Raw genomic sequence first — 13,746 nt, forward strand, 5'->3', positions numbered from 1 at the left:
TAGAGGCCCCACAGGGAAAGCTATGCTCAGTGAATGACGTTACAAGGGCACAAATTTCAACAGAATAGAAAAAAATTGAATTTCTGAACTGGAGGACTTCGTGTGCTGAAAATACATGCCTTGGAATCACTTAGTTTCATGTTACTGTACAAATGCACATAGATGTTCCACAACACCTATAAAGATGTAACAAAGGAAGCACCACACAGTTGGATCCAGTGGCACATAGAATGCTTTCCAGCCCTTAGTTTTAATGAGCTCATCTGGTCAACGACCTCATGTTATGAATAGGAAAATGCGGGGCCAAGTTGGAAAATGACTCATAGTTCCAGAGTTGCCTGCAAGCCTGAGAAGGCCAGGCCCCTGGCACTCTGTTCTGTGGGCTTTTTACCCCATCAAGCCTTTTATTCTAGAAGCTGTTTCTTGGTAGTTAAACCTTGCCTTGTTTTTTCACTTGCTGTCTTTTCATTTGTTGCCCACCAGGAAACGAGTGCTCAGAACTACAGCCTCCCATCCAGGGGAAAATTGAGCCCTTGCAAACCACGTATTTCTTCAAAGACCAAGTGCTCATCAGCTGTGACACAGGCTACAAAGTGCTGAAGGTGCAGAGCCCAGTCTGGGGAGGGGAACAACCAAACCCGACAAACCTTCCCGAGTCCCCTGAAGCAGATGGCCCAGAGCTTATCGCAAGCACCTGTAACACAGTTTCCTTCCAAATGTTCCTGAAATCCAAAGCATGCATCCCACACTGTCTCTCACTTCCTGAAACGGCAGAAGTTTTTTTTTTTTTTATATAAGAATAGGACCTCACTTGAATATTTTTTTTTTAAAACTATGGGCAATGCAGCTGTTTAATCATGATAAAAACCTTCAGAATGGTCATCAGGCTTATGGGATAGGTAGTGGAGGGATAATGGAAAGGGAAAACAGGGTTTTGCAGGTGGCAGATGAGCATTCCTTATATTCCTGTCCACTGAACAGTAGTTTCCTAGGAATCAGTTGGTTAAAATTGAAAACTAAAAAAAGCCCACCTTCTCTGAGATCAGTTAAAACAGAATCTTGAGAGCTTGGGACAGGAATAGGTTGTCCTTTGTTGTTCTCCAGTTGAGTACTGCGTGTAGCCAAACTATAGGACCACCATTCTTGAGAATGACTCTCAGAGAGGGGTCCCTAGGCAACATCACCCTGAACTTGATAGAAATAGCCATGCCCATTCTTGGGCAAGCCAGACCCACAGAATCTGAAATTTTTGGTGTGAAGCTCAGGAGTCCACTGCAATAAGCCTTCTGGGTGATGCTGCTTGCTCAAGTTTGAGAACAACTGCTCCAGAAAAGAAGTCAAGCTGACAGGCTTCTCTTAGGAACCAAGCTCCCCAGTGCCTTCCTGCACACAGTCCTGGCTTCTGTGTGAGTGGCATCATCTTCCCTTTACCTTCAAGCTTGCCCTTGGAGGCCCATGGGTGGGAAGTCCTCACAGAGGAGAGCCATGTTTGGAGATCCAGTGCATTTGGATGCTAAGGAAATATTTGCCCCATTCAACCTCCTTTTGTCTCTCCCTCGCTCTTTTCTTGCTGTTTCTTCCCAGGATGACATGGAGATGGATACTTTTCAGATTGAGTGTCTGAAGGACGGGACATGGAGTAACAAGATTCCTGTCTGCAAAAGTAAGAAAACAAAATGGTTGATTGCCAAAGATATTGTGCTCCCTTTACACACACACAAAACACCTGACACACACTAATAAAATCTGAGCACAGACAACACAAAAGGGAAAGCTTGGTAGGAATACTTTAAGATGGATGGAGACAAGACTTAAGAACACTTGAAGACAGGACAATAAGGGTATACACACCCCACTCAGCAATAACACTTTAGGATCCCAACAGAAACTTCTCTTGCACCACACCTTGCTTTCTGAATTCTGATGTCAGTTCAGCCTGCCAATAGGCTGCCAAACTAGCTGGAGGGACAGTGTGTTCCCAGGTAGGGACTCAGCCCATTGCTAATTCAGGAAACAATTTACGTGCTGGTACCCAGAACAGAGTGACTTTGCTATTCTCTGTGTTGCCATATCTATATACACTAAGTTTTCTGAGACAGTTTAGGGATTTGTAGGGAGTGCTGTGAGTGTAGCACAGGGGATGGAGCTCTTCCATAGACTTCAGTTCTTGCCTTGCCTCTGCAGTCCATGCACTCTGACCATGGACAGGTCTATTAGCTCTACTGTAATGTAAAGAAATTTGGGCTAAGTTTAGTGTCCTAGAGTACAGCAGCCCTTAAAAAAGTCTGTGGAAGAATTGGCTTATTTGAGTGCAAGTAACATTTTAAATCCATGCATATTTTTGTAACAAGTATCTTTAGTAAAGTTTTTGAAGCCTCTCCATAGACACCAGTGATTCTATAATAAAGCCCATCTATATCTAGCAATTTCTAACCATTACTCCCTCCCCCAGCCCAGACCACAGTTTTAGAAGCTGCCTTATGGTAGCAGTGAAACAAGGAAGTAGAGTGATAGCAAACAGGAATGAAGGAAGGGGTGGCAGTTACTTTAGAACTCTGAGATGAGGAGTCAACACTTGGGAATAGCTGCTCCCTCTGCCTCCATTCCATGACTTCTCATAAAGATTTTGGGGTGCTGTCCTCTTCCCTTCCTACTAAATGTCCACCAGTGTACCAAGCAGACAGAGAAGTTCCCACTGGGCCAAGGAGGACACTGTCATGCCACACAGCTCCCTTGATGTAAATCCCAGGGAGAACACTGAGGCAGAGTGTGTTCTCAATCTTTCTTTCTCCTGTAATGCTGTGGCTTGAGTAAGGGCCCACTGTGGGAAAGCGGGGCATGTTACGACTTCGACAAATGTTTCCTGGATGCCTGGGCAGGGTTCTGTAGGAATTCAGATGGGAAAGATAACTCCTAACATGGGAGGAGTTCTCAGGGGCAGACACCCCCAACTCTAACATGTGGTTTCTTATAGAGTGCTGAGGCTGAGTTCTGGGACACATGCTGTATAGGACAAGGCAAAGAGTAAAGAGGTTATGGAGTCTTCGGGACAGACTGGATATCAGAAAGCTTCACATTTAGACTCTAGCCATTGAACATTTCAAAGCAACTAACTCAGACTGATACGACCTCAGTTTCCTGCACTCAAAATTGTTCTGTGGACTAAACAGGTTAGCACGTTTGTCACATGGGGAGTAGCTGGAACAATGAAAAGTGTAGCAAAAGCTTCGGTCCCCCTGCTTCCTAACCTAATCCCCTCACTTCCTAGACACTTTTTCCTAGATGACATTTCCCTCACTCACAGGTGTCAAAAGTGGGGAGTACTATTCATAATATTTTTCTGTGATGAAGCAGTTTCTGTTTCAACAAAAGGTACTATTATATTGACAAGTGCTGTTTTAATACGACTTTTCAAACAACAGAATACCTTGTTATTTCCTGCTAAGGAAAAGCGAAAATGTCCTGCCCTGTGATGACCCTATTCTATGCTGATTTAAGGCCACTAGATTTCCTTTTTCAGACACAGCTGTTTCCCACACTCACTCACTCACTCATTGCTGGGTCCTAGGGAAGTTGAAAAGAGAGGGAATGTGAGTGGAATACTAGGAAGAGACTGAAGTTATACTCTGGAACCTGAAGTGGGGATCACGAGCTGTGGTCCAGGCCCTTCTTCCTCCCCTTGTTGTGGTGAAAAATCCTGCTCTGCTCTCAATGCTGTCAAATGACAGGTATTGAATCGTATGACTGCAAAGTCCTCTGTGGGGGCAGAACTTCATCACCCTCATGAGGCAGGGTGTGTGGCTATGCATTCTCTCAGCATGCATAAATTCCGCAACTGCGATCTGTCCTTTACGCTGGCTGTACCTGCACTGTGCATCCTTAATCAATTCTGGTGGAGTGATTTCTGCATTTCCTGCATGAACTGTTCTTGCTTTGCTGGCTAATTTTTCTCTTTTTCTTCTCTCTTCCTCTCTTCTTCTCTCTGCTACCCTTTTCTCTGTGTCTCCTGAACCCTCTTTGATCCTCACCGTGGTGGCAGAAAGAGAAATCAATTTGGAGAGTCCACTGGAGTCAGAGCAAGTGGCAGAATGAATGACGGGACCCCATCAAATGCGGCCATCCAGGACTGGATCACTCACTGGGGCTAATGCTGCTCTACCCCCTCCTACCCATCAACCCTCCACTGCCCATGTCAATGAAGATTAGGACGGATGCTGGAAGAGTCGGCACAGTCACAGCAGTGGAAGCTGCTGGGTTTATGAAAACAAATCCTCTTTTCTGAGGATTCATGCATCATTCAAGCATGACTTTGGAAAATAACAGACAATGAGGGATTCTTTTTTTTAAGTATCAATAAGGGCTTTATTCTCTTCTCAATGAAAAAAAAAAATGCCTTCAGTCCCAGAGACACAGGGTTCAGTATACAATCATGTGGCCTTATGCTAACCAAGCTGAAGTGGGCCCAGGTTTCTAATCTGGGCCCTACTTCATATTCAAGTGAGCCAGAATACCTGTGGCTTTATTTTACAGCTTTTATCTGTTGGTACTATGTTAACAGTCATGAGTAGGTAAAACAAATCATTGTTCATAGGGTGTGGATTTTGAGAATTTGGACATGTTATTCACAAACCACTGCTTCTATTCTAACCTAAGGCAGGGCTGAAATTCCAACATGGAAAGGTCTTCCTTCTAGGACTTGCAAATTTTGTATTTCTTATATCCTTGGATTAAAGGTGTTAAAGTGATACTCATAACAACTGAAAGCAGTGATCCTCCACTCTGGTACTGGGGAGTGTCACTCTATCATAAACAATGACAAAGGTGCTGGAATCTCTGCTTCATCCTGAACAAACTCTGTACACCCATGTCTGAGAACCCTTGAATTACATTGTGACTACCCAATCTATTTGGCAATTAAATGGCCACCTAATGAGAGCAGAATCACAGATGAGTGGACAGTGAGTGGTCTGGTGACCTATAGGTATAGTCTGTGATAGAGGTGCCACCAAGGGAGGAGATGGGCTGGCTACCAGACAAGCATCTGTAAAATAAACCATTTGAAGTCCAAAATGTATTAACAGGCATTGTTCAGTGTGATAGAAGAAAGCATAACTCAAAAGGAAAATTTTATGCATGTCCAAATAAGTGCAACATATGACATGTGATGTCAGAGGGATGTGAATAGTTATAGATCAGAAAAGCTGTCCTGTCCAGTTAGAATAGTTAGAAAGGCTGCCACAAAGAAGCTGTGTGTGACTAAGGTTTCATGGGTAGCCAGAGCATGGGCACAGGGCATCCCAGACAGCAGGGATGGGCAGAGCTTGGCATGCTGAGTTGTCTGGTGATGCTGAAGTGGCTATTCTGAAGGTGGTAAACCTGAGGCTGGGAAGGGGGCTGAGTCCTGAGCACCAGGATTGCGGGCAGTTCTCTATGAAACCTCTGGTTGTAGCATGCTCAGAACTGCAGGTCCAGGAAGCTGAGTCTGAAGAATAAATGACAATTGGAGATGACAGTGAGACTGGTGGGGTGGAGGTGAAGGCACAAGTCCAAGGATTAGGAGTGAGGATGTTTTGATTCCAGTTGTGGAAATGCCTAAAGAGAACACCATAGAACAGGACAGGACCTACAGAAACTGAAGAAGGTGGAATAACTAAGGAGCAGGGAGGAGTCTGGTGTATGCTGATTGTGCTCTGGGGCACTCACCAGGGCGGGCAGTCTGGAGGGCCCATCCAGAGAAGGTTCTTTGCCTGCCAAGGGAGACATGGGAAGCATTTCTTCTCAGCTCACCATAACCAAGCTGACATAAGCTTTTCTTTCTTTTTATTTTCTTTTTACAAAAAGATGTATTTATTTTTTATTGGAAAGTCAGATATATAGAGAGGAGGAGAGACAGAGAGGAAGATTTTTCCATTCAATGATTCACTCCCCAAACAGCCGCAATGATCAGAGTTGAGCTGAAGCCAAGAGCCAGGAGTCTTTTCCAGGTCTCCCATGTGTGCAGGGTCCCAAGGCTTTGGGCTATCCTCAACTGCTTTCCCAGGCCACAGGCAGGGAGCTGGATGGAAAGCAGAGTCACTGGAATTAGAACTGGCACCCAATGGGATCCTGGCACAGCAAGGCAAGGATTTAGTTGTGAGGCTACCACACTGGGCCCTCTTTCTTTCTTCTTCTTCTTTTTGTTGTTGTTGTTGTTGTTTCTTAATCTTTTATTTTTATTGGGAAGGCAGATTTACAATGAGAAGCAGAGATAGAAAGATCTTCTATCCACTGGTTCAGGCTGGAGCTGAGTAGATCCTAAGCCAGAAGCTTCTTTAGGGTCTCCTATGTAGGTGCAAGGTCCCAAGGCTTTGGGTCATGCTCTGCTGCTGTCCCAGGCCACAAGTAGGGTGCTAAATCAAAAGTGGAGCAGTCAGAACATGGACTGGCACCCATATGGGGGCTAGTGCCACAAGACAGATGATTAGCCAGTTGTAACATCACACCAGCCCCAGATGTGAGCCTATCTTTTCCAATACCTATTTACCCATCTATCTGGCTATAGGAATGGTTGTGTCCAAGGGCAAAGGTGCTTCTCTAGAGCAATAGGAAAGCTGCACATGCCATCCTGCTAGCTCGAGCCACCTATCACATCCAAAGCCAGCTCTGAATTCCTCTATCAAGAACGAAGTAGTTAGGTCTTGAGGCAAATTTATACAAACAATCAGACCAAAGCTAAGGGGGTCAGGGTAGCCCCAATGTCTAAGCACCAGTGCATTGCATAAAAGGGAAAGAGAATCCTGCACTGCAATTCAGCAGGAAAACAGATTTAAACTACTTATAGTTTTAATAAGAAATATCATGACTTCTCTCATCCTAGTGTTGACTTGTACATGTTTTCCCTTGCCATGAATGTTTGGGGTGATCACAATAAATGTGAATTATTTGTCAGTGAACTGGGGGCCAGGATAAAACCTGTTTTCCTAGCTTTTGCCTTCCTTGTGGATAAGAGAAAATTATATTTACTCCCTTCTTGCATCCTTTTTCTTCAAGCCAGAGGGCCTTGAGATCACATACATTTTAAGGTAGATAATGCTGTAGTGCAAGGAGAATTTGGAATCCTAAAGTGAAAATCAGTGTCTGAATTGCACTTAGGGGTAAAATCCCCTTTGTGTTTCTCAAGAAAGCAAGTGACATCCAGGAGGAGGGGAAACCTTGGCAGTACTGGTTGACAATGAGCACCCATATGAGCCAGCTAGTACCTGGTGCAGGCGAGCTGACTGGAAAGCAGTCCCTAAAGCACAGTTAGCTTCATTTACTAGAACAACCTCGAGTCCTAGGTCAGATCCAGTTCTCACCCTGAAAGTAAGCCACAGTGTGACCTCAGACTAGTCAGGTCTACTGGGTGGGCTTATCTGTGAAATATAGAGGCTCATTTCCAGCCATGAAATTCTAGGATCCCTCTAAGGTTCTTGGACTCTCTCTAAGGTCATCATACCTAAAATGATATGAGCATCATCCTCTGGAGGAGGACCCTGAGTGATATGAGCATCATCCTCTAGAGGAGGACCCTGGGCTGGGTTCTCAACCAAGGATGTCGGACACCATCACACTGGACACCCTCAGTGCTGGTGACTCCTGGAAGACATGATTAGAATGGAAGCTCACCCAAAGACATCTTCTAAGAAGCAGGTATCTTTGGTCATATTCTACATGGAAACTACAGTTATCCTCAATGCCAAGTTACCAACAGTTGGAGAAATGAGCAGATGAAGGCTAAAAATCAATTCATGCTGACCCAGATCCTGCTTTCTGTACCAAGCATGCTGTGGGGAGAACAAACAGATTGGAGCTGTGCACTCAGGCAGGAGCTGGATTTTAGCTTGGCTTTGGTTTTTTGTTCGTTTGTTTGTTTTGGTGTGTGTGTGTGTCAGACAACCTCCAATGTGAGCATAATAATGGTGCTTACTCAGCCTGTGCTTCGGGACTGGAGGAACAATGGATTATTTGGTCCATGTCAGCCGAAGTTTTCTCCTTGAACAACGAGCTTCATACTGAGAAAGAGAATTGTACAATAGAACTGAATGCCAAGGAGAGGGTTCACAGTAGGGAACAGATGAGATCTACCCCCACCTGAAATTAATAGGAACTCAGGTGAGTTCACCACAGAGCAGCACTATAAATAAATGGGAGAAACCCCAAGAGTGGGGCTGCTGGAAGTGAAACAGATTATATACTGCATAATCCAGGCATACCACTCAGACTCAAATAGTTGTGCATAATTCACTCTCTGCACATCTGTTTGAGACAGTCTCATGGATAGCCCAATAAGAGAAGTGAAAGGCAGTTGAGGCATCTCATGTTTTCTCTTTCAGTGGTAGACTGTGGAGTCCCAGCAGAACTGGAGCATGGGCTAATCACCTTCTTCACAAGTAACAACCTTACTACATACAAATCTGATATCAGATACACCTGCCAGGAGCCCTATTACAAGATGCTGCAGAATATCACAGGTAAGCCCAGTATGTTGACCCAATTTTCTCTTACCTAGAACATCGGGGCCAAAACATGGTTCTAAAACATGGTTTCTAAGTGAAGTCCCCTAATGCAAAGAGCTTCCCCTCAGCCCATTCACACATCCTCTGAGTTCTTGAGGTTGCCCTCAAGAGGTTGCAGAAATTAAGACTAGGGACCAAAACCCAGGCATTTTTTTCTTATCTTTAAATCTAGCTACACTCCCTAGAAAAGCCCCTATTGATGGACTCACAAAGGGTCCACAAGGCTGGCCCAACTAAGAGAAGAAAGAACAGCCAAGTGGAAGCCCAGTTTCCCTTCATGTTGCCCAGGAATGAACTTGGCTAATCTCTACCTCATCTTCTGGCTAAGCATCCTTCTGGCCCAACCAGCACCCATTCAGTGGGCTTGGAAAGAGTTCTTTCTTCATAGACCTGATCCCTTCACATGTTTAGGGTCTGGGTGTGGGAGGAAAGAGGGAGTTCAGGGAGAGGCAGATCTGCCTCATCACAAAGCCCAGCACAACTTCTAACTATGACTCAAGCCCAGCTACAGCTGTCCCCATCCAGATCACATCCATGCCCACAGACAGGTACAGCCCTTGCTGTCCCCAGGAGCTGTGCATCAGCACAAAGGTTTAAGGGCAAATGACAACAATGGCCAATTCACTGGCCCCTGCAAAGGTGTGCAAAGCATTTTGAGGAGAAGCACTTGCAGACAGTGCCTTAACTCAGCTCACTTCTCAGGTCACATTCCAAGAATGAGGATGTAGCACCCCAATACCCTGCACTCCGTCCATAACAGAAAAGGAGCCCTAGGTTAATGGGAGGGCCCACCAGCTCTGCCTCTGTGACTCAAAGTAATAAGAAAATTCTAATTTCTTTAAGTCTCCTGTCTTCTGTCTTCACAAAGGGAGCAGAGACACAGATTACAGAGTCATCGTGAGACTCAAATGGGATCGTGGCCATGAATGCTGCTTAGCAAAGTGTGTGAAGCAGAGAAGGGCATTGTGCTGCAGAGTACTGAGTGAATCAGTCTCTGTGACTCATGAGGAGGAAGTGCTACCAAGGGCTTGGCAGCACAGCTTGGGATACAGGCAGGAGCCAGTGCTAGCCTTGGTCAGTGCACCAAAGAGAGCTGTGTTCACTTGTAAGGACAAAGAGGAACCAGTGGGGCTGAGGAGGAAACATGGTCTGATCCTTCAAGTTGCAGAGAAAGAATGGCACCAGAAAGACCATTTGAAAAGCTGTTGCTATGATCCACCTTAGAAGAGGAAAGAACCAAGATCTGTTTTCCACATACTACAAATAAACCATTTTCCACTTTCCTCCTTTTCCCCTCACACAGGTGTGTATACCTGCTCAGCCCAAGGCATCTGGATAAATGAAGCGCTGGGGAAAAGGCTGCCCACTTGCCTTCCAGGTACCTGACTTCCAAATCCTTTGCTTCGAGGTCTCCCTAAGGTCCCCGAAGCTCTGCTGTTAACAGAGTTATCAAGCATGATGCTTTGATTTTTTTGTAAGGGATGGCTTCAGAAGGTTGAAGGTCAGAGACAGCCATACATTTTCTTAAACCAACCAAACTATAAATTCAGCCTATTCAGCCATACCAATACCTTTCTTCTCTCCTCACTGTCTACTTCTGCACCTTTTCCATCAAACTTTTCATCCAAAACAATCTGTGTGTGCACCTGCTGTTGCTCCAGGGAACTCAGGAGTGGGATCATCCTGTCCTGGAGCACTTATTCCATTTAAAGGAGATGGCAATGTAACACAGATAACAAATAACTATGGCACAAAGTAATAGCTTCTTTCAAGCAGCAATGTGCTCAAGTCTTTCTGATTGCTGCCTTCCTCAGTGTTCACCTACAGACGTCACTTAAAAATGGGACTAGAATTTTATAATGTCAGTTGCATACCGAAGCCTCTGATATTTGCTTTGACATTGTCATTACCTGTTTAGATTGTTCTCATTATAATCACAATGCCCATACATGCAAATTGCCTGAGAAAATTACAGGGTCCAAATATACACAGTAGGATGAAGCCAGTGACTTAGGAAAATATTAAACTCAATATTTGCCATACTTAACATTTTTAAAAGCAAGCATGTCAGTGACTAAATAATCTACCTGGTAAGGATAACAGTGAGAAACACTGAAAATTAAGTGTTCTTCCTGATTCTGTTTGCAAGCTTGCACCAACAATAGTAACAGCTTTACAGTGTGGTTAATATTGGGTGACATTTGTATCTTACTACCTTAATTTGTTAGATAAGCTGAGATAGCATATTAGATGAATGGTATATTCTAGTAGCACTTGTTATTGACATTACAATGGAAAGGCTATGGATTATCTACCACTAATCCTTAAGAACTAAAGAGCACATTAGCATTTAGAGGTTAGTCTTGTTTGCACAAAGCATCTTGAATATTATGAAACATAAAATTATTCTAATACCTAGAGTTTGGCAGAGCCATGTAATTTTTATTGGATCAGGCCAGAAGTTCCTAAATTTTCTCCTCTTAGAACACTGAGATTACAACAGAATGCAAGTGATGGTGGAAAAAGCCATTTTGCCCAGCATTGGGATGTCTACCCTTCCAGAGAGCCTGCTGAGAAATGTTATTTGCACCTTATTTCAAATACATGAAAGCTAAAGATCAGAATGTTGTGGTGATTTGTTCAAGCATGGCTCTAAAGAGCTAAGGGAAAAGCTGGAAGAAAACCCCAAGACTTCTGACATCAACATGAGTGATGCTGAGCCATTCTCTGGCTCTGATCGTATTACATGTCATCTTCAGGAACCTGAACTCCAGGAGAATCACACACACTGTCTTCTAGAGCCTGTGACTTCAGAACAGCTGAAGCTGTGAGATTTAAAAGTTTCTTTTTCCAAGGAGAGAAAAAATAAGGAATGACTGCAGTTGGTAAGAATGACCCAGTTTCAATGAGAATTCCAAAATGTTTACTACATCATTCACCTCTTGAAAGGTCAAAGGCACATCGAACAAAAAATAGAGTTTAATGAGAAAACGAAACTGGAGATCCTTGAACAAATCACTTGCCTTCCTGGAGCCTTCATTTCTCCATCTGTAAATTCTTCTCTGAGGTTTCTTCGATTCTGACGTTCTGTGATCTGAGGTTTGCCAATGGTGCCTTTGTTAGAAAAAGATGCTATTCAGCACTGGCTTTCTTGTGACCATTTACTAAGCCAAAGATATGTCCTTCCCCAGATGAGGTCTCTCAGCGCTGAATGGATTGTTATGCCAAGCCAGTCACAAACCTATCTTGATGCCACCTTCTTTTTTGCCAGCCCTGAACTTTGAAAGAGCACAGCAGACCAGAGTTGTAATTACCCATTTGCATCTGGACTGGGGTGAATGAATGACAGGGTACCCCCGATCATACAAGAAGCATTTGGCATCAGGAAGAACATCTGAAAATCATTAGCTCACTAAGAGGTTGTCCTCCCAAAGTTGCCAAGAAAACTAAAATATTCCTGGGTCTCTGAAGAACTATTGGGAGCACTCAAAGTCAAGACGGTAGCCTGGCAATTACAACCTGAAGGAGGTCCACACTCATGGAAAAAGTCCAAGCAACATTGTTTTTAGCCAGCGGGGGCTTGTTACTGAAGACCCTCTGCTCATGGGGCAGAAGCACGTGGCTGGAGGAGGCTGGTGGTACATGTGCATGCTCAGGGTGCCACTAAGTGGAATGAAGTTACTCAGACCTTTCTCCTTCCCCTTCAGGTACAACAGAACTCCTGGATGCAATGATGGGTAGCCCAGGGCAGGGCTCATGCATCATTGCATGTAGATTATGCCACATTTCCTTGACCTTGGATTCCTTGGGTCCTCAGTGAGTGAGTAGCAGACCATGGGTCCTTTAAGTCAGAGAAGGAAAGGCTGGGTCTCTCATAGCCATGGACTTACATTAATGAGGCAGTGTGGGCCAAAGACAGGACAGCTGTCTTAGGATCTAGTTAAACTTCTGCTGTTCTACTGGATAGTCAAGTCAGTTTGAGCTCATCTCTTAGTCTCTGAAATGTTTTACCAACCTATGAAATACAGGTGGCCAAGGAAAATGAAATAAAAACTCAAAGAATTTGGAATTTGAATGATCCTTGGAGATCACCCTGACCAGCTGCTTCATTTGGCAGGTCAAAAATCAAAATCAAAATCTTGGGAGGGAAACTTACTGACTCAGAGTCACATCGGAAACAGAGAAGCCAGGTCACATGCTCAGGAGTCTCAGTTCCTGGTCTAGCGTTGGCTGTGATCTGCTAGCCAGTCTTGCAGCATTCTTTCATCTTGCTTTGCCCATGGAAGTGGAAGTATCCACAGTATGGACCACATTACATGCATAAGATGCTTTTTGGGGAAAAGAGAGATAAGTAACCACTATTAGAGATAGGCCTGGCTAAAGGGGGTCTAGGTCTGCACTGGTCTTAGCAAGACAGAAGCAGCTTGGGATGGACAGAAACTGAAATGTTCTGGTCCAGTGCTTGTCCCAGCAAGAGAAGGACTAAACTGAAGATGAGCCAGCCCAGGAAGACTGAGACCCCAAAATATCAGGTTAGAACAATCTCAATCTGGCATAATTTAGGCACATCAGGGTGCATGGTGGCATAATCTACAGTGGACAAGATCCAACTTCCTCTTTGTAACTTTCTTCATGCGGCTGACCTGACCAGTCTTTGTCTCTTTGTTCTTGCAGTGTGTGGCCAACCCTCCCGCTCTCTGCCAAACCTGGTCAAGCGGATCATCGGGGGTCGGAATGCTGAGCCCGGCCTTTTCCCATGGCAAGCCCTGATAGTGGTGGAGGACACCTCAAGGGTGCCAAATGACAAGTGGTTTGGTAGTGGGGCCCTGCTCTCTGAGTCCTGGATCCTCACTGCAGCTCATGTGCTACGCTCACAGCGCAGGGACAACACAGTGATACCAGTCTCAAAGGAGCACGTCACAGTCTACCTGGGACTGCACGATGTGCGGGACAAATCAGGAGCTGTCAACAGCTCAGCTGCCATGGTGCTGCTCCACCCAGACTTCAACATCCAAAACTATAACCATGACATAGCTCTGGTGCAGCTGCAGGATCCCGTGCCCCTGGGACCCCGTGTCATGCCCATCTGCTTGCCAAGGCCAGAGCCCCAAGGCCCAGCCCCCCACATGCTGGGCCTGGTAGCGGGCTGGGGTATTTCTAATCCCAATGTGACAGTGGATGAGATAATCAGCAGTGGTACACGGACCTTGTC

General features: G+C 44.9%; 1 protein-coding gene across 1 annotated transcript in view; it reads left to right on the top strand.

Annotated features, from left to right (window-relative positions):
* MASP1 (MBL associated serine protease 1) overlaps positions 1–13,746 on the top strand; it is a 68,567-nt gene that overhangs the window by 35,710 nt on the left and 19,111 nt on the right. Inside the window, exons 6-9 of the mRNA XM_041002747.1 lie at positions 484–602; positions 1,585–1,663; positions 8,352–8,489; positions 9,838–9,912. Of these exons, the coding sequence (XP_040858681.1) occupies positions 484–602; positions 1,585–1,663; positions 8,352–8,489; positions 9,838–9,912 (411 nt within the window). The remainder of the gene's footprint in view (positions 1–483; positions 603–1,584; positions 1,664–8,351; positions 8,490–9,837; positions 9,913–13,746) is intronic.

Source organism: Ochotona curzoniae, unplaced genomic scaffold (genome assembly GCF_017591425.1).
Source record: "Ochotona curzoniae isolate NIBS_2020 unplaced genomic scaffold, NIBS_Ocur_1.0 scaffold_2587, whole genome shotgun sequence".
NCBI classification, from domain to species: Eukaryota; Metazoa; Chordata; class Mammalia; order Lagomorpha; family Ochotonidae; genus Ochotona; species Ochotona curzoniae.